General features: G+C 33.8%; 1 protein-coding gene across 1 annotated transcript; it reads right to left on the bottom strand.

The window, feature by feature from the left end:
- Positions 1–891: 891 nt before the first annotated feature.
- On the bottom strand, positions 892–22,447 carry LOC127938166 (protein lin-28 homolog B). Its single transcript, XM_052534603.1, has 4 exons — positions 22,178–22,447; positions 21,379–21,545; positions 10,828–11,015; positions 892–6,350 (listed from the first exon to the last, which is right to left on the bottom strand). Exons 1-4 carry the CDS (start codon positions 22,185–22,187, stop codon positions 6,077–6,079), a joined length of 639 nt encoding a protein of 212 aa, XP_052390563.1. The 5' UTR covers positions 22,188–22,447; the 3' UTR covers positions 892–6,076.
- Positions 22,448–22,665: the final 218 nt, after the last annotated feature.

Below are 22,665 nucleotides of genomic sequence, written 5' to 3'. Positions count from 1 at the left end.
TCCATAATCAACTGAATATAAAAATGACTCTAAAATGTGCACCTAAAAATCTCTATTAATAATTTAATATCCCATTAAACATTTTGTTGTAAAAAGAAGCATGCATTATTTAAAATTAATTAAAAATATAAACCGACTACTGTTCAAAGGTTTGCGGTCAGTGAGATTTTTTTCAATTTTTTTTTTACTTTTATTCAACATGGATGCACTAAAGTGAACAAAAGTGATGGTAAAGACATTTAATATGTTGCAAAATATTTCTGTGTCAATAAGAATTTTCTGTTCATGAAAGAATCTTGCAAAGATAAATGCATCAAGTGTTTCTGAAGACTTGAGCAAATGGCTGTTGAAAATCAGCATTGCATCACAGGAATAAATTACAATTTAACATATATTCAAATAGAAATGGTTATTTTAAATTATAAGAATGTTATTGACTTTATTTGACTTATTTTGTACAATTTAACATTGTAAGAAGCTATGCTTTAAATGCTTTAGCGATATAAATATGTATTTTTAAGCACAAAATTGAAATAAATAATTTTATAGGCTTTACTCGTTGCAAACATATAATCTGCAGAGAGACAGCTTCATTTATTTACCCCTTTCTGCCTTCTTAAACTTGAACTTTCCAACATGTTTATTGCCAGAAAATAGCGTTAGAAATATCACACAAATCTTGAATTTTACACGGTTTAGTCAAGCTCATATTCAATTTAACTCGACCTTGCAAGCCTGGTAAACTGTTTTTTATGTTCAAATTAGTTGACAACATTTTTTATTTTGTAAGAGTTGTGGCCCAATATTGTAAACCACACACACAAAATAAAAATACCAACCAACCCAACAATTTCCCCACACTTTTCCTCTGAAATGACAACATCATTTGAGAACTTTTATGCAACATATTTAATGTTGATATAACAGGTTTAATATCAATCAAGTAAGACAATTAAACATACTCAAAAGTCCTAAATTCACAGACAAAAAAAAAGGCAAAATGCATATAAATGTGGTTACAATGAATGATATGCTCTTCAAATAATATCATAAGAGGCAATCAGTGCTTTAATGAAGTTAAAAACAGAAATGACCGCCGCTCTGAATACATCTCGACAGACTGTTAAAATGAGATTAATATACCAAAGACGCCACGAGCCGTCCTCTGATTTACAGCATGTCAACGTTTAAATACACAGGGCATAAAACACACCAGCTCTTCAACTCCCAGAAACAAACCTCTTCAAAGTTCAGCAGCCGCATGGCAACAGAGGTATGTGTCAAAATAAAAACAGATCTGATTGATTAATTAAGACTGCAGTGATTCATTAGGCATTACAATAACAATCAAGACTTTGCAACAGTTGTTATGTTCATTAGTCCCGGGCTTTGGTCAGTTTCATACATTCAGTGCTAAAAGTCATGCAAAATAAACCGCACACTGATCTGATTTCAAACAATAAATCACTTCAATCTTTATGGCAGAAGCATATCATTCTTGATGCATTTGCGACTGCAAATCTCTCAATCAAACAGCATTAAATCAGTAGTTATAACATCATATATATATTTAATACTGCTGCCAATGTATTAAAGTTCTTCTCTAGTACTGAAGTAACAACCGGAATGATATTATAGCAACTAATGCCCCATTAAAAGTCTAGCCATAACAATAAAAATAAAGGCACACGATGCTTAACAATCTTTGCACTGAGCTGTCACGGAGAACATTTTGAGTTGGTTGTGCTGGGCGAGTCGGTGTTAGATTTATGCTGAACCGTTACACATTCAAAAACTAGTTGAGTTACTCTAAAGAAGAGAGAGAAAGGAGCATAAACTATAACACGAGGTGTCCTATTTTCAGCAGAAGTGTTAAGATGCAGCTCAGACTGACCCCAGACCAGTTGAACTGGAGATGAAGAGAGAGAAAATGAGGTAGACTTCTGTGTAAACACAAAGCAAATGATTACTTTCTCAGACTAATAAAACAATCTGATGCTCGGTTAAAAACATCAGTCTTGAACGGAAAAGCATGACTGTGTGAAACTGAAGGAGGTAGATCTAATGTGCCAGAACAAGAGTCGGTGGGTTTGATGAGCAACAGTCGATAGATTCAGTTAATGGTCAACACTTCCCTACAGAATAACATCAAATATGCTTATTTGGTTCGTTCCCTGAGAGAAGTTCATCCTGAGAAGAATTGTGGGTAGAAATGTACAAAAATACACTGTATAAATCTGTACGAGGTTTGGGATCGGAGTCTGTGCTATCGGTGCCTGTCATTTGGTCAGTTTCTTGTTTTTCTGTGCACTTGATTAAATAGGATGCACACACACTCACACATTCATGCATCACGCCGCCGCACGTCTAATGCCTTCAGACACAGACAGTCTTTGGTATAAAGGTCTATACCAAAATATACGATTAGTTCACGTCCTCCAATAAAACCACAGCACATGCGTGACACGCCGCTTGATTTGTCAACACACAGGATAGAAAAACCATCGCACGATCGTCAGAGCAGTCGTGTAAGCTCGCTTCGAATCTTTTACACATTCACTACGGTTAGAGAGAAGTCGTCTTGTCTTTAGAGACCTCGAGTGGAGGATGAGCGCTGGTTCAAGTCATGATGTGAGACAGCACTCCCATCTCTTTTCTGAAACCTCTGCCTGAGAGCGCGCGCGCACACACACACACACACACACACACTGATCTGCTCATGTTATGGAGATACAGAAAATTAAGACTATTCAAAGATTCAAATCTACAGAATGAAATGAATCTCACAGAAACATACACATGACATATTTTATCCTATAGAGACGAAAGAAAGAAAAAAGCATATTTTCACTCCAAAAATGGTCACTACTCTGATTTAATAATACTAATAATAATAATAGTCAATATTCTCATGACTGTAGTTATATTTTACTGCAAAATATAAAAATACTGCAATAAAATGTTTATTTTTTAAAATCAGTTACACTACCATGAAGTATAAAAACTTTAGAAATTAAATATTTAATATTTAATAGTATTTATTATTAAGCAGTATTATTTAACAATTAAATTTAATCATATTACAGTAATGAGAATTTGATTTTTTTTTTTTTTTTTTTTTTTACATTAAAGTTAGGGGAAGGGCTTAATTACAAAGAAAATAATGTCTTAAATGATAAAATGGGCTAGGATAAAAAAGAAAATTTAAAATCATAATTTCTTTCTTTTGAGGTAAAATATGACTTTGGCATGTTTCATGAGATTCACCCTCCCATTTCCTCCAGATCAGGACCAAATTAGAGACGACAACGAGATGAAATGCTCCATAAACCTTTCTGTGTTACTGAAGATCTCTTCTTGGATTGAAAAGGGTCTGACATTATTGCTGGCAGTCACTTCACTAGAGCTTTCAACGACATTGAGACATTAAACAGCAAACCTCCACAGCATGGCATTGTGGGAAAACACTGCTTACAAGTGCACTTTTGTTTAGTTTTTCACTGTTCAGTGGATGATTGTAGCAGCTCTCCGCCAGCAGCTTTACATGATCAGATCTCTCTAAGGCTTCAGTTCATCTACATTCATTAGCTGAATAAAAAAAAAGCAAGCAATGTGATTTTTTAATGGACCCTGTGACACAAAAATTTAGTACAGAACCTAGTTTAGGAGTTAATTAGCATGGCCACAAAACTCGGATGAGGTTTAAATGGTCAGCTTCAGAAAGACAAGAATAGGATAAACCATTTTAGTAAATATTCTTCAACGCCCAACAACCATCATCGACAAACAGAATATTACTCAGACCAAGGGATAAACAGCTTTTCGATCGAATCTTCCTATCAATCAATGGCTAAATCTTGCCTTTATATCAGAATTACAGTAATGCCAAAGTGACAAGAGGGAAATCCTACTAGTCAATAAATGCGTAATAAAGAGCAATAAAAATCTCTTCATACTCAAAAATGTAACTGTATCCGCTTCACCGTTGCAGCATTTTGGAGAACATCTGCTGAACGCAAGCGGCTTACGCTCTTTTGTGTCAGCCGCTACACAATTATACGTTTTCTATGTGTATTTACACTTTAGATTTGCTTGCATTCAGCAGATATTCTCCAAAATGGTGCAATGGCGATGTGGAGAGACACAGAGGAGAAGAGTTATTTTTGTTTTCTTTGAATACAAAAAAAGTGTTGTCGTCGCTTCATAACGTTATTTTTGAACCACTGATGGAAGAAGTACTATTCTGACGATGACTTTCATACTTTGCTGGACCTTGACAGTGTAATTTACTTGGCAGTCAATGGGAGTCATAAGCCTCCCGGTTTTCATCCAAAATATCTTAAATTGTGTTCTGAAGACGAACAAAGGTTGTACGGGTTTGGAACGACATGAGGGTAAGTGATTAATGACAACATTTTCATTTAGGGTTGGAGTATCCCTTTAAGGCCACTGGTCTTATTACATGATGTCACAAGGGGAAGTGAGAGAAAATAAGGCTTTTATGAATCTCAAAGTTTCCTTTTTGTAATTCAGAGTATGACACACTTGAACAACTTTTCTGTAGGCAGAATCTCATTATTATGAAAGCTTATTTCTGCCACGGAATAGCAAAATGAAAGTGTTAGCAACTATTTATCTCATAGTTCTGTCTTTTTCCACATTTCTAAGAAAATAAGCCAGAGTTGATGAGATTAAAAGTCACAATTACCTTTTTTATTTTTTATTCTGTAGTGAAAATAAGCTTTATGATTACTGTAATTCCGACCATGTTGAACGCAGCACCATGTCCTTCACAAGCTGATCGCTTTCAGTGAAGCTGGATGAGATGCAAGAGCGAGAAACAATCAACTTCATCTGCCTATGTGCTCTATATAAATTACACTAACACTTAGAATATTTCACCATATATTAATGCCTTAAATTATCACTGCGAGCTGTGGAACAGTCTGTGATAAAGCAAAAACAGCTTTACAGTATAGCTAAACAATGGCAACACATTTAAATCAGTTAGTTAGTCCTCTCTGGCTGAAGTTAATGTACCTTTTAGTCTTCACTTGTTACAGTCTAATCTCAAACTCTGGCTAACAGCACCTGATCAGAAAAACACCCACACACACCGAAACGGATTCAAATATCCTCATTACCCCATAATGATGTTATTGTTAGGATGTAGTGAGCGTGACTATAACCCCCCCCCAGCCAAAATACATCTGTCCCATGCCCTGAGGGCCTTGATTCAGAGCTATTTTCTTTGTCATTATGTCTGAATCTGGTTTAAAGTCAACATGAAATCAAAATTTATCATATTTACTTCCTAATGCATTTTTCCGATCTTAAAGTAAGAAGAAAGAAATCTTACATTTTACTAACCCTCAGGCTCTCCAAGATGAAGTCGAGTTTGGTTCTTCATCTGAACGGATTTGGAGAAATTGTAATGTAATGTTTTTATCAGCTGTTTGGACTCTCATTCTGACGGCACCCATTCACTACAGAGCATCCATTGCTGAGAAACTAATGTAATGCTACATCTCTCCAAATCTGTTCCGATGAAGAGAAAACTCATCTAAAAACTTGGAGTAAATTTTTATCAGCAAGGTTTCATTTTCGGGTGAATTCTCATCACACATGTATCATGTTAAGTTGCTTTTCCTCTGAAGCGAGTTCACTGGCGTCACTTATGCAGCACACGGCAAACATTTTTACTCAAGGAATAGCCCATTTGACTATCAAGGAAGTAAAATGGTTTGAAAACTGCAACATCTGTTGACTTCATGCTCGAGTATCTAAAACACTGGTTCGTGTTCTTCTTCTAAATGTAATCTATTTTGTCTTGTGATTTTTAGTTCTTCTAACACACTCGCTCATTGACAGACACACACACACACACACACACACGCCAGTCGCAGAGTTTGTTGTGATTGCTCCGTGAGAACACGCATGTACACGCATGACCCCATCGGCTGATACCATAGCTGCACAGGAAGGGAGAGAGGGAGGGAGGGAGGGAGGGTCTCCTCTGTGAGGTAGATGATTTCGGGTCTGAGCTTCGTCTGGATGAGGAATCTTTCGGTCGCTTTCAGTCCCGGCTTTTCCTCCAGCGCTGGGAGTGACTCCCCTGTTGAGATGCTTCCTCCGGAGAGGAGGACGAGGCCGACCGGCTCCCCTCTTCCTGGGACTGAGCGGAGGTGGAGGGGCGCTGGGGGTCCTGAGACGTGGAGGGGGACAGCGCCCTCTTGTGGGGACACTGGGCCACCATGTGTGTGACACTCTGACAGTAGTGACACTTCTTTGGCTGGGGTGGAAGGCCACACTCTTTAGCGTGGTGGTCCAGACCTCCACAGTTATAACACCTACAGAAGCATGAAAAATGCTTGGTTATATCAAAGCATTATAGAAATGATACTCCTAAACTGTACAAATCAAATAAAACAGGACTTATCTTGCTTGTCTTCTGGTGCAGCTGATCAGTTTGATCACTCACACTACTAGTCAAAACTTTGGAATAATGAAAGAAATCTCTTCTGCTCACGAAGGCTATATTTATTTGATCAAAAATACAGCAGAAACATCCAAATTGTGAAATAGTATTACAATTTAAAATAGCTGATTTCTATTTGAATATATTTTAAAATGTAATTTATTTCTGTGATGTGCAGCTGTATTTTCATCATCATTACTCCAGTCTTCAGTCAGTGTCACATGATCTTCAGAAATCATTCAATTATGATGAATTACTGCTCAAGAATCATTTATGATTATTATCTATGCTGAAGTCATTTGTGCATTCATCTGAAATTGAAATCTTTTGTAACATTATTATTTTGTAACATGTTCTTTAAATTTTTTGTGAGCATAAGAGGCTTCAAAAACATTTAAAGATACATTATTTATTCCCAACTTTCGACCAAAGTTATTTTTTAAGCATGGATTGAGTATGATGTTATAGGAGATTGAGACCAGACATTATATTTTGCACAAAGAAAATGGAACCTATTTTTAAGACCATTAAGATACATACAATTTGCCAGATTCAGAATGCAAATAAATTAATAATATATGCATTTAAAAAATAAAGTATATTTGCATCATGTTTGTACTTTTAATAATGCTTTTTATTATGCTAATTTATGGAGGAAAATTTGTTTAATTGTTATGAAAATAATATGCAAAGAAAACCATATTGTTCCTAAAATGCTTATATATATAGATTTATTTATTTATTTATTTTCTCTCTGTCTCTCTCCATTTTTGGATGAGATGTGATCTGGACGTGTTTCTCTGAGACTCAAACCCAGTGTCGTTCACTAGAGGGCAGTACAGGACAAGACTTCCTCCAATAACAAACATCCCTCATACAAACATTCAACAATTACCATTTTATTTGTTGTCATAGCTACAATATTTAATAAGCATAGTCTTAATAATCATATGGGAGTCATTAATAGGCCCAGTAATTCCTACATTAAAATGTAACGAAAACACATTCATAGCCACAACAAAATCAAATGAGATGCAAGCAGATGGTTCCAGCTCTTGTGTTAGATCTGAGGAAACTGAGTGACTGTGATCATGAGGAATTGTCTAGTTGTTATCAGGAACCATGTTTGTTACCATGGAGCCTTCGGTTGCCAAGGATATTCCAGTGCATGGAAACGAGAGAATAGGAAATAACATTACAGCTCTAAATATAGAGAATCAGATCTCTCAGAGCCACTAATGTGTGTGTGTGTGTGTGTGTGTGTGTGTGTATGAGTGTGTGTATGAGTGTGTGTGTGTGTGTGTGAGGGAGAGAGAGAGAGGGGGGGGGGGGGGTATATTATTACACTGTTCTCAGGAATACTTGATTCTGAAAGATGGATTCTGCCGTCATATACACTATTTTTGTATAATAGTAATAATAGCAAATTACATCTGAATGCTGACAGGCAAATTATTTCTTACAAAGCTGTTACATGCCTCTTATATGAGAGCTCTTTTACTATTCATTGAATATTAATTTTGGGGGAAAAAATTGTTACTGGAAGGTTTATCTTAAGTAAATCATCACAACATAACTGTATTAAAATATATGTGAGTAAATATCCATTACAGGTAAAACTATTATTTTAAGATAAAAAAAAAAAAAAAACTGAATGGAAGTGGAAACTGAATGTTTTGGCCAAAATAAATAATATTTAATGAACAAATATATATATATATATATTTTTTTTATTTTTTTTTTTTTTAAAGGCACGGGAAAATTTGCATTTCAAGAGATTGAAGATTTTTATTTGTCACATACATGATTATATAGAGAATATATAACCAGCAGTGAAATGTGAGTCAGGTCTGCTCTGTGGAAAGTGCAATTATTAAAGAATTACAAGGGTTTTAATTATTTTAATAGGTTACAGTCTGCTTGAAGGTGATGTTTTTACAGTGTAATTAAATAAGTACTGAGTAATTTTAATTACATATACTAAAGTGTATAATTGATTGTAATTTTAATGCATAATCTACTGTTATTACTATAGTACACGTAAAGTGTAACTAAGTCATCTTAAAATAAAGTGTTAGCTTTTAATTTAGAAGGGTTTTAAACAGGTGCTTGAAACCAACATACAATAACCACAAAAAAAAAAAAAACTAAAAACAAATATTAGTTTAAAGCGGACTTGTGTTTGTCTGTGTGTGCACTGGCTGTTTTCCGCCTGTAGGTGGCGGCGTGGATCAACTACAGCATCACAGCTGTACTCTATGAGCTGATACTAGACTGACAAACTTCACAAAACTGAGCTGACATCAGCTGAACTGCAAAAAAGAAGTAAACAAACCCCGAGAGTTTGTGACTGACAAAAATATTGTATCATTATGTTGATCTACCAATTTAATCTCATCATACATTCACATCTAAAAACATAAATAGCTAATATTCAAGGAAAATATAATGTTGCAATATTAAAAATAAAATATTTTATTTGCATTTTTGTAATATTGCATTATTTCAATATTACTACATGAATTTCATTAAAAAACAAATTATAAATCTAAACTAGAGATTAAAGTAATGATTGTTTTTAGGATGATTATTACATGATCTTGAATCTTCAACTTTAAATCTGAAAAACAGGCAAGATGTACTTCAAATTAAAACAATGACATAAAATCAGCTGAAAGCCTTTTTAGTTAAATTTACACCACGTAATGACAGCATTATTTTTCTTATGGCATCTAGGCTCCATACAAAAAAAAAAGAGTAATGTTAAACTTAATTATTCAATATAATGAACTATTAATCTAAACAAAAGATTAATTAAGATCATCTATTTAAGATGATTATTACATGATCTTGAATTTCTAGCTACAAATCATCAGTATTCACTCAAAATACAGGTAAAAATAACTGATAAAATGACGTAAAACTATTAGTTTTTTTTAGTTAAATGTACACTGTCATTGATTAGTTACCATGTTTAAAATGATTTAGTCAATTAGTATTAATAAATTGATGCAATGCATTTAGCAGGGTCCCGTTCTGAGCCAATTTCATGAACCATGTCCTAATGCACCAGATTAATTAGTTTAAAGAAATCTTCTTTAATGCATTTTTAATCATCAGTTCAGTTTTGACAGTCGTCTTCAATAAAACTTCCATCATCTGATGTCTAGTTTTTTGTAAGCTCATCTATAGTGACAGACTATATGATAAACGGCTCACCCACACACATATACATACTTATAAATAGCAATAACACAACAGACTGAAAAGACTTATTCAGTTTGGAAGCTTTTTTTCTTTTTGCTCTGATCACCATGGCAACAGGAAGCAGAAGACAGACTCACAATCAATGCGAGTCATGAACAGAAAGCATTTGGCGAAAATGCTTGTCTAAGACAGAAATACAAGATTTAAGATAAATAATCCTGTCTGCTTAAAAATTGTGCACTATCAAATTAATCATAAATAAATCAATTATTTTATATAAAGAAATATATTTTAAAGTAAATGCAGTTTGTAGTTATATAATTCCCTTGCTCTAATGCATATATCAATTTATTATTATTATCATGCAATCTAGGTATATTTTGAATTTGAAAACGTTTAAAATATATAAAATAGAGAATCAATTAATTTTGTTAAGACTTCACAATAAGATCTCGTTTATTAACATTATTAGTTAATGCATTCTCTGACATCAATTCATAATTAGAAATATGTTTTACAGCTTTTTATTAACCTTAGTTAATATTAGTTGATAAAAATGTTCATGTTAGTTCACACGGTGCAAGTTTAAAAGCGTTTAAACGTTAGATCATAAAATGTTTTAACATTATTAAAGTTCATGTAATGTGGTTAAGAAATGAAACCTTAATAGACAGTTATTTGTTTACCGTAAGTCTTTTCTATATCATAGATCTCTTCTCTTAAAATGTTTATAAATTTACAAATCGAAAACAAGAAAAATGTAGGTTTTGATTATGGTAATCAAGACTTTAAATCATCTTTTACTAATTAATTATTTTAATTATTAATCACTGCTACTAAACAACACTAGTAGTTTAGCAATACAGATATTATTATAAATAATAATAAATTTTATTTTGACTTCTGAAAAGTATTTTTAACCAACTAAAGATAAAAAAAAGAAAAGAAAACGGCAGCAGCTGCTAAAGATAAGCTATGAATAATAAAGAATAAAACCTAAAAACATTCATCCGGGAAGATACCATTTATAGTTAATCTACAGTTTATTATTATTAAATGAATGCAGAATAAACCCAGTTTCATGACAGAAATGGCAACTAAACATGTTAAACTACATATCCCATCATGCTCAGCACACTCACCGGTCTCCCTTTGGTTTGCGTTTGAGGGGCGGGGCCTTCCCTTTGGGGCGTCGGTCACTGCCCGAGCATGAGCCCCCGCCGGGCCCCGTGACCCTGAGAGACTCCAGACCTTTACTCGACCTCTTGAAGGTGAATTCAACCTGCTCGCCCTCCCGTAAACTCCTGAAGCCCTCCATCACCAGCTTACTCTGAACACACACACACACACACACACTTTAATACAGATACACATGCACTTATATCAACTATAAACATCTAAATATTTATAAATATCAAACACACCAGTCACATCAACACAGACTATTGAACATTTCATGGCATATTATAAAATCAGGGAGAGATTGATATAAAGATGTTAAAAAGAGAGATTTTCTACTAGAAAAAACAAGAGCTAGCAATCTGTCAAAATCACATTAAATGTGCATTACAAGAGCAAGGTTTAAAAACACATTCAATCACTTTTCTTGCATTAAATGCACAGTTTTATGAACATCATTACTGAACTTAAAAAACTGATTTTGAGAAAACTGATTTTGCTTATTTAAATATTTGTAGTAAAGCGGATGATTGAGGCACTAAACCAATCTCAGAATATTAAGGAATAAGCAAAAAGCAAATAAAGTAAATTTATTTTAATTATTTTGTTTAATCTGAACAAATATTAGTTTATAACTGCTGCCTGACAGCAAAAAACAAAAACATTCTAATAATTCTAAAATATTTACATATATATCAAACAGATTGATCATATCTACAGAAATATCCATCAAATCTTGAACATTTCCTGTTGATCAGGAAGAGAAAGATATCATAGATGTTTAAAAAGAAGATTTACTAGAAATAACAACAATTTGTATTCTGTCAATTTCACCCCAAAAGCACTGTTAAAAAACACATTTGATCTGGCATAAAATGTACAATTGAAAATTAAATGAAATCAAAAACTCATTTTGATGCCTGATTTTTTATTTATTTAACTATTTGAAGAAAAACTGCCACCTGCCAGAATTTAATACATTTGATTCCTAGTTAGGAGCCAACAATTTTAATATAAAAAATTAAATTATTTTATTTTCATGTCATATAATAATCCATAACAGAGAGCAAGATATTTATATGGTTCAAGAGAAGGATTTAAGTACTATAAAAGAAAAGCTATATAAAGTTTGATTTGAACTACTGATCTCCACACATTTGCATTAATAAAGTAATATTTGAAAGCACATTTAATCAAGTTTCTTGCATAAAATGCACAATTTTAAAAACTATTTCTTCTATTTAAAGAAGAATGTGAAAATCCTAAAAATAGCAAAGAATAAACCAAATAACACCATTCAATATCTGCCCCATGACAAAATCTAATTCATCTTCTAGTTTAACATTGAATTCGATTTTATTACATGTAAAAGTTAATAGTGAAAATGTAGATACTTTAATAAAAGACCATTCAAAATCGAAATAAGCACATGATGACTGATATTTGTTACAGTTTCTACATGATTAATATCATAATCATCTGTCATACAAAGATGCTCTGTGCAAATACATAAAAATAATGACTAAAATAAGTAGTCTTTTACAGTAAATCATAGTGTGAATCATAGTTTTTAATCAGTGAAAATGAATTCAAAAAACCTCTACACAAAGCACAACGCCAGAAAAGACTTTAATCCACCGCTGTTCATTTCTATTGAATCATTCTGCAGAATAAAGACCATCAGAAGCAATTCATCCAATCTATTATTCACAGTTAACATAATGTGACCAGTGTGTTTAGTACTCGATTTAAATCCATCCTTCAATTCAGAAGATTGCAAAGCACTGACTCTTGACAAAAGATCAGAAATTACAAAAGCAATGAAGTCTGTTGATTAAAGTGAAATTGTATTAAATAACCACAAATCTGTTCATTTGAAATTGAGCATTTTTTCTAATGGTTTCATCACACATTAGAGCTGATTTACTGTGATTAATTTATTGTTCACATATACTACAACAAAACACACAGATCACAGATAAGATCTGGAATACGATTACGCCAAAAAACACAGCAAATACTGAATATGTATCTGTTATATTTACTTGTGATTTTATAAATCAATTTTTCATCAATTTTACACTGTGAGCTTTCCGATGGATACTAATAAAAAGTTGCTTATTCTCGCAGCTACAGAAAACTCTCTCTATGGTATTGTCACTAGATGATCATCTGATTTACATTTCAATTATTCAAGTAATTAAAACAGCAGTAAGATAATGCACGAATCAAATGCAAGAGGTAAAGCGCAGCTGACGTGCATTCTCATCATTTACTTTAACGTTTATGGAAAGTCAATAGATCAACACCCCCACATCAGACAGAAAACTGACACGCTCAAGTTAACATCTCGGTTAAATTGGACTTTTTGAAAAGATGAATATCTAGATTTCAGCACTGCATTCACATCTGGACTGAGGAATGACCAGTAAACACACAGTGTCTTCAGCTCTACATTTGTTTCTGTAAATCAGCTCTCACCGATTCGTTTTTGTCCTGTTCAATTCAGCCGTGTGGAAAATTAATGCATTCAATTGCTCTTAATTAACATAAAGGCACAAATCATTCTGATTTAACATTTACGATGTGGAGAAATAAAAAATCCACAGCATAAGAGAGAAGTACATTTATGCGAAAACCAGGAGCAAAACCATTCCCACGCACATATATTAGATATTTTCTATTGAAATATCAATCTAAACAGCAAAAAACTGTTAATGGAATTAGATGTTGGTAAACACACACACACACACAAATAAATTAAAGAAAATAATTAATTTAATTTATTTGGATTATTATTTTGGATAAACAAATATTTCTACCTGTTAGTAGAAATGAAGCAAAAATATGTGAATCAGTCATTAATATTAATATGAATTACCTTTAATATTTTGTTTGTATTAATTGCCTATTAATACAGTTATATATTATTTTGCCTATTAATGCAATTAAATATTAACATTATCAAATCATAGAATAAAAATTTGTCAGGTTTTAATCCAGTGTTACTGATTGTTCATCTTTTCTTTCTTTCTCCTATCTTTTTTCTTTCTTTGTTCATTCATTTTTTTCTATCCCTTTTCTTTCTTTCTAACTTTTTTCTTTCTATCTATATTTTTACTCTATTTCTATCAGGATCTGTAAAAAAACTGTATACACTTTCCATTCATAAATATTTGAGTAAATAGTAAATAAATGTTTTAAAATTTTTCTTTAATAAAGGCTAACCAGTGCTCTGTTCTGAAATGTGATTAAACTGAAATTGATAAATAAAGATTTTAGGATATTCAATGCATATGACGTTTAAAATAATATCAAATAACATTTAGAATTAATGAATTGATTAAAAACCAGTCTTTAGTCTTTCTACTTTATAACTGCATGTGTAATTCAATGTGTTTCTTGGTTGTTCGTAATTAATTGTGAGATTTACTAGTAATTTCTGAGTGCAAATTTCTTTTTGATTTCTAAACTAAGTGTGTGCTTATATTTGCAGGTCAAAGTTCAGAGAGAAGCACTGCAAACAGGAAGATGAGGCAGCAGCATACACGTTTCTGATGTCTGAATTCATCCAATAAAGCACAATTAAGAAATCTAATGCATGAGCACAGGAGAAGATGCGTGTCACATTGTTCTGCTCATTGCAGAAAAAAAAGCAGAAACACAAGAGACGGAAGACAGAAAGCAGGAGCGAGAAATAAGGAGAGCGCCACCAAAGGGCCGGACGTATCGCACATCACCCCTCCTCCACATGTTTCCATCCTTCACAGTGACCTCTGACCTCTGCCCAACCCCCTTCAAACACACACAGGCATCCCGTTTCCCTGCGTTAAATTAACAACACACTTCTGCACTGACTACAAGACGCACAAGCAGTATTTGATCTGCTGACACACACTACATCACTCCACACACACTCTTGATAGCAGCCGGATATGAGCTCTGAGTGTGTGTGTGTGTGTGTGTGTGTGTGTGTGTGTGTATAAAGTGCACATGGTCGAGTTTCATCTAATAGAACTATATTTATTTTTACATTTTAAAAATGCCTTTGAGGATGCTTGTATTGTTTAAAAAGGCGTGTGAATCTACAGAATGAAAATCTATAGGGAAAAGAATAGAAACAATTTAATTTCAAAAAAACAATTTAGATATTTATGTTTGTGTCTGTTTGTATTATGATGAATCTTGAAAATAAAACATATGCACAGGAAATAAATAAAAACGGAATCAGAACTACAGTTTACATTTGTTTGTCAGGATTTTTTTTGTTACTTTTTGTGTTTATTCATTATAATAAAACACACCAATATAGCTTAACTATTTTCGCTGAAAGTTTGCGTATTAAAAAAAATATAGAAATACAAGCAAATGGAAATCAAGTTCTAAAATTAAACTAACGAAATAAGACAGTACCCAATACAGAACCCTTTTTTTATTGCATTCAAGAACCAATTCAACCAGTGAGAGCCCAGTATTAATAAAAGTCTCAAAATTAGATTATTAAAAATGTTATTAAATAAAAAATACAAAATAAGGTAAAATTCTCACTATTAACTATTACTAGCACATTGGCTGTTTTTGTTTTGTTCTTATAGGCACATACTAATGCCTTTTTCTGAATGACCATGTTCTAGATCCCTTAACCTAAATCTAACAACTACCTTACAAACTATTAATAAGCAGCAGATTAGGAGTTTATTTGAGGAAAACTCTTATACATGTTCCCTATTCTGAAGTGTTAACAATAAGAAATAAAATCTATATAAAACTTAAACCAATTATTACAGTCATTAGATGTCATTACTACAAAAAGCTATGAGTGAACTCTTGGAAAGTGAGCGTTTGTTTGTGTCAGATATGCAGCTGGCTCCGCCCACACACACACTCCAAATATGGGCAGAGCAGAAGGAGGAAGTCATGTGACCTGCAGCTTGCGGTTGAGATGAGAAATCAACTGAACAATGAAAGTGAACAAAACAAGGTGAAGAGAGCGAGAAAAAATATTAAAGACAATGAAGGAGAAAACTGAAAATTAATGTAATTTCTGTCATTTCTAAATAAACTGAAAATTAATTAATAACATACTAGATAATATATTAAACACAGTATAACATAATTTTAAAGATAAAATAATGTTTCTGTTTTGTCACAATTACTATCACAACAGGAAATAGAAAATAAGAACAAATGCATACAAATGCAATATTATTAGATGAAATTGTGAGTACACTGATTTTTAAATAAACCTTAGTTTGAGCAGATATTATTTTTGTGGTGCGTTATGCACTTCTAAAATAATAAAAATGAAAAACATTGCAACAAAAACCTAAATTACCAAGTGCTCCTACATTTTTTTCTCTCTCTAATCAAAATATTTAAAACAAAATTTCATGTTAGGCTTTTGTAAAATCCCTTTAACTTACAAAACCAGCAAAATGAAAAAAGTATTAAGTAGGGATTTGACTAGTTGGTTTGTATCACACTAAACATTTTGTCTACACTGATGAAATTACAGTATGATACTAACAAGAATATAAACGATACTTACAAAATTAACTTCAACTGACACACTCATGTACACGATCTGTAACTGTTGTTATTGTGTAAATCAAGAAGGATAACACTTCCTTAAATGACAACACATCCGTATTCACTTTTTATGTTACAGAGCACAAATGTTTATAAATGTATGCATCCAACAGGTCTGATAAACCTGTGATTGTAAACCTAAATTATAATAAGTCTTAGATCAAAGATTTTACATGCAGATATATAATATACATGTGAAATTCATGTCAGCTTGCTTGATTTAAAGAAGTTTGAATTACATATTTAAAAACTTCAACCTGTCAGTTAATTCATATCATTTTAAGTCATACAGTCTCCAAAATAAAGGTTTTATACTGGCATTGATGCCTCCATGAAGAACCTTTAACATCCATGGAACCTTTCCTTCACTCCAAAGGTTCTTTAAAGTGGAAAAATGTTCTTCACACTAAGACAAAATGGTTCTTTTAAGAACTGTTCACTGAAAGGCTCTTTTGGGAACCCAAAATGGTTATTCTATGCATTGCTGTGAAAACCCCTAATTGGAAGCTTTACTTTTTTAAGAGTCTTGCTACTTTTACAATCAGAACCTCTAGAGGTATAATACAAGTTTGTATTGCAGCCCAGTGTAATCAAGTTCTTTTATTTCAAAATCAATATAATAAAATTAAAACAAGTTATATCTCAAAAACCGTATTTGTTAAACATTTCTCGTTGAGGGAAATGACAGCAGAAGCTTTATCAGATTTAGCTCACTTCTGGAGATTGATAAATAAAGCTTCCACAAACAGCAATACAAAAACACTGTTAAAAAAAATTACACCTAATTCAAATTAAAAATAAAAATATTAAAAATAAAAAAAACTCCAAAAGAACCTTTCAGCAGGTTCTTAAATTTAATCATTTTTATCTAACATTTATTTTAAACCCTTTTATTTATTTTTAAAGAATATTTTTGTGCAATGGAAAGGTTTCATGGATGTTTAAGGTTCTTTACTGAACCATCATTTTTAATAGTGCATAAACACCATAAATGATCGAGACACAGCGACACGCATTATACATAAACAACATGCATTCGTGCAGTTAGACTCACACACACACACACACACACACACACACACACTGCAGGAGGTGCAGCATTCGGGAAAATCAAACACAAAGCTCCTAATGAAACACACACTGCAGTGCGTTGATTCGGAGTGTGAGGGCCGGCCGAAGCCACGCCTCCTTTCCCTTTTTTGTCTTTAAAGAAATTCCTCTTTTAAAGAATGTTAGAGGACCCCAACCCCCCACCACACACACACACACACACACACACACACATGCACTAAAAACCTCTTTACACATACAAACAAAAACACACACAAATGCATTCTCTTTTCTTCTTATTCACACACTTTCCTGTCCTGGATTGACACAAAAGGTTCATGGATTTGTCAGAAACACTGGTACTGCTTCTACAGGATACTGTATTGATTTACTGGTTGTATTAAGGAGGGTAATGTAACAACGGTGACACTTAAAGCCTTTATATTTAATGCATTATAAAAGTATTTTAATGCAATAATTATACATTGCAAAGCACCTTATAATGCATTTTGTGATAACTCTAACCACAGTTATAATACTATTCATTGTTACACCTTTAGAGAGTATAACACCCAATTTCAGATGCAACAAGGAATATGCAACTATTATTTGCATTTTAATGATGACGGAATCCACAAATTTAATATATAACAAACTTTAAAGATTAAATTTAACATAGTAGAGTTGGAACTGGTGCCAGTTGAAAAACAATAATAACCTATGTTATCTCATATTACTTCCTTGATATGATACTAATAGTTTTGGCTGTCATGAACAAAAAAAAAAAAAAACTAAATTCAAAATAGAAACAGTTATAATTATTTTCAAATAAGACATCTGATTGAATAAAATATTTCAATCAGCTTTTATGTCAACAAGAGATTTTTTAATGAATACTAATAAAATAATGCTGATTACATAGGTAATGCGGATTCATTCATACGATTTTTATTTCATAACTAATTTTACAATTACAATATCATAGCTATAAAATAAATTTTTACTTAGTTAAATTTAGCAGACAGATCAATGATATATATATAAAATATGAAAAGTTACATTCAAAAGTTATAAAAAAAAAGTAAAAAAAATAAACTCTCTTTCACTATATATATAGCCTATATGAAAAACCATTTTGGCTGAAAATTTCTCATCAAGACAGCAATTTTTTTTAGGCAGACGTTACGCAAACAGCAAAGCATAGCTACACTGAGGTCATAGGTTCAATTTCCATGGTTGTATGAGCTGGTAAAAAAAACAATAACAATCTGGATAAAAGCGTCTGTCAAATGCATACATGTATTGTGCTAAACCACACAGTTCATTCTTTTTTGTAAAAAATGTGGCGCTTTTTGACCAACTGCCAAATGAAACATTCTGTTTCTATACATAATATCAGGTTTAGACACACACACAGACAGAATAATCAGCTGTACACACTCTGCTTATCACACACACACTGCACAACGGCTGCACATCCTAAACAACACAAACACACACCCTGCGCAGCATAAAAGCTTTTTCATTTTAAATGTAGCATGAAGGCACATGTACGTGCAGCATTCTGACACAAAGAACCCAAATAAACCTTTGCATAGCAACCAAACGCAAATCTTTATTAGAGACATTACAGCTGCTGGTGTCATTAGTCTGTCTAACACACACAGACACACACAAGCCAGCCTCAACATCATGATCTGCTTCTGCATAATGCTAAAATTAACTCCAGGGTTCAAAACATGCAAATAATTAAGCAAATTAATGCTGCCATAAGTGAATACTCTGGCTAATTCCTGACAGACAAACATATCATAAGCATTTTGATATTATTAGCTAATAATTTGCTTGCTTAGATGAGTAAAAAATATGATATTTTGCTCATGCAACACTGTACTGACAAGATAATCTACAAAAGTAAATGTACAAGTAAAAAACAGCAAATTTAAATATCATCCAGATATTGATGTATGTGTCAGGAGCCAGTGTGTTTTCTGGTTTCAGGGTTTTCATATACAGTAAAATGAAACACAGGATTGACTGCATACAAAAATAAACCAAACAGATCATTCAGATGACAAACATGACTCTAATCAATGCACTTTCCCATGCTTGAGCTATGAGGAAAAAGCAGGCTTCGGTTTCCAAATGCATGCAATTGTTTACTTCATGCTTATCAGAAGAACTGTTTTATCAGTAGTACAAGACGTTCTTTCAGTAACTACTCCAATGCATGGTAGGAAATGTTCCATGCTTAACTTATATACACAGATTTCATATCAAGATTTAACATAAAGACAGAATTTTTAACCTGAATATGCAACTATTTCAACCTGCTCAATTCTAACCTTTTGCATTCATTATTTTATATATATTTTACAATTGCTATAAATACACCATTTAACTCAGTGGCATTCTGACTGTATCTCTGGCTGCTGTTTGTCTTTTTTGAGAACTGCATTTCCCAGAATGCACTGAGGTTTAGGGGATACTAGCACAAGAGGTTCATGTTTAAGCTCATGCACAAAAAAAGAAAAAACGCACCAACAACCAAGTTCTGAAATTTAAATGAAATATGAAAATCTTGCAGATAACAATGTAAAACTTTATGTTTCAAATCATTTTTAAATAATTCTGTATACATTTAGAATGCATATTTTTATTTTGCTTATCAAATTCCTTAACTGTGCTAATTCAGAAATTTGAAACTATAATGCAACATAATTCAATCTTTTAAACAAAAGCCATGTCTAATATATCCTTTAAAACACCAATCACAAGATGAATACATATTTTTTTACTTGAAAACTGTTGAGCAATTGTTATTCATTTAAACACAATAAAAGATTATTAAAGCATTGTTGAATTCATAAAAGTAATGCACTATGATCAGTAACGTAAGACATTTACGTATCAAATTATTTAAAAAATATGACAGATAGATAGATAGATAGATAGATAGATATATAGATAGATAGATAGATAGATAGATAGAAAAAAATCACCATGTGTATCCTTTGCAAACTACAGCTGTTGCGTTACTGAATTAAATGATTATGCAGATGTGTTTTGTAACAATGGAAATGTTAAGTCAGGAATCATTTTAACATCTCATTAACATGCAGCAGTAGACAACACTGCTTGACAATATCATCACCAACAGATAACATGAACACAATGTAACAAAGCAGCAAAACCGACAGCAAACAACAGTGAGGTGAGCTCGAGTGCTAACAGAATTCAGAAGAAACCTCTGCTTTTGTTCTGAAAATCTGCGTATGATGTTTTAAGTTGCTGTTCAAAGCCTGGAGAATGATGAAAGGAGATAATTTCCGGTTTAGAACATGTGTCTGCATTGATTAAGCTCTGAATGTCCAAGAGAAGAAGACGAAATCTTGTGAAAGGGGGGCTGAACTACACCCATGTAAACACGAGAGCACATGATGTTCAGTACAACGGTTCACACCGAAATCGCTCGCCGTTCGTCAAAAGTCTGGTTGTGAACGCGATCTGGGCATCGCGTGCTCCGTCTGACACATTTTCCGACATTTTGGCAGGTTTATCAGACATGTTCCTGTGAGCATAGGGCGAATAAACGCCAATGCCATAGGCTAATCTAGCTTTCCTCTTCCTAATGAAGTCTTTTCGTGTTCTTGTAAGAACTGCATCCGTGTTTAATACTTATACTGCGTTCATGAGATGATATCAATGGAGAGTAAAGATATGTTTTTGGCGTTCTTAAAGTGTTGGGATGAAAACACAAGCGCATGTTAACCTCTGAGCACATCTGCTGATGTCAATGAGATGCGACAGATAACGTGGAAAAGATTCAGAGGAGCTGAACGGCTGAAACCCAGCACATGCATTGTTGGACTTACTTGGTGGACGAACACGTCTAGTGGAGGGTCCACTGGCTTCCCCTCGCTGCTGGTCATCGATATAAATCCAAACCCCATGCGGACATTAAACCACTTGCAGTAACCGGAGCCTGACAGAATCTGCGGCGGAGTCCTGACGGGGTCCGACCCGCCACCTCTGCGCGGCCCTGTGCGGTCAAGGGAGAAAAGCCCATGATGTGTGGTGCTCGTTCATGAGATGTACCTTATACTTTATACTGCGTGGGCAACGTTTCTGATGGAAATCCCCCATTACTACTCAACAACATGCGTTCAATGCAACAATGTGTCTACAATCAGGGCCTTAACCACCACTAGACTCCCCTTTTCTTTATAATCAATCAGTAGCTATATGGGTTTCCAATGATAGACTCTTAGACTTTTAAATTTTGGTCCCTTAACCTTGTATATATACACTTACATCCTTGTCTACCCCCCACCTTTCTGGAAAACTGGAGAAACTCAATGAGAAGTAGAGCTACGGGAAGGCGCAGTGCATTGCGATTGCTCAATGCCCCTTAGTTAGTAGCTATAGGTAGGCCTACTATGTAACTTCTTGTAATCGTAATAGGCTACATCTCGTTTACCGTAGGCTATGTATACGGCCTGGCGTGGGGCAGGTGTGCACACGTTACCCTCCCACCCCCCACACTACCGCTGGTTCAAACGGCTCTTCATCACACGTACAGACAACGTAAACAAAGCACGGCGGACAACACGAGTTTCCATCTGAATGTGAAAAGAGATGTTAAAATAAAAAAAAATAAAAAAGCATTGTAACCTTCGGCCATGTTTCCCCGCGGACCCTCCGTTCCAAAGTTCCAGCGAAATCGTTTCCTCCGTGAAATGGGGTGATGCGCGTCACCGTCGATCCGACATCCCGATTTCCAACGGGCACAAATTTAGCGCGCATGGTACGGCGTGCGTCTCCTTTTTGGATATTTTCTCATGTCTGTTTTAACATCTATCCCCTCTCTCTTTCCCTCCCTCGCACATTCGCTCTTTCTCTCTCTCTCTCGCTCTCCGTTTCTCATTCGCTCGCTCTCAGCACTGCACACGTGACTCCTCCGTGAGCCCGGGAGAGGGTACGGACTCAGAACCGGGCTGGACTTCGAGCTCTACTGCTGCGTCACGTAAAAGCATCTCCGTTTGAACAGGTTCAGTTTTTTAACGCGTTAACATGTTTTGTGAGTGTTCTGGAAGTCATTCGAGGGGCAATTAAAAGTCCAGCATTTTAGTTTTTTTTTTCATTTACTAGGCTATATATGT

This window comes from Carassius gibelio, chromosome A20 (assembly GCF_023724105.1).
Source record: "Carassius gibelio isolate Cgi1373 ecotype wild population from Czech Republic chromosome A20, carGib1.2-hapl.c, whole genome shotgun sequence".
NCBI lineage: Eukaryota > Metazoa > Chordata > Actinopteri > Cypriniformes > Cyprinidae > Carassius > Carassius gibelio.
This window is presented reverse-complemented; position numbering and strand designations above follow the sequence as displayed.

Excerpts from the sequence above, each read along its gene's own strand:
- LOC127938166 (XM_052534603.1), bottom strand. Across the intron at positions 11,016-21,378 it reads TAGACGTGTTCGTCCACCAA|AGTAAGCTGGTGATGGAGGG; the intron begins GTAAGTCCAACA and ends GTGTGTGTTCAG. Across the intron at positions 6,351-10,827 it reads CGCAAACCAAAGGGAGACCG|GTGTTATAACTGTGGAGGTC; the intron begins GTGAGTGTGCTG and ends ATGCTTCTGTAG.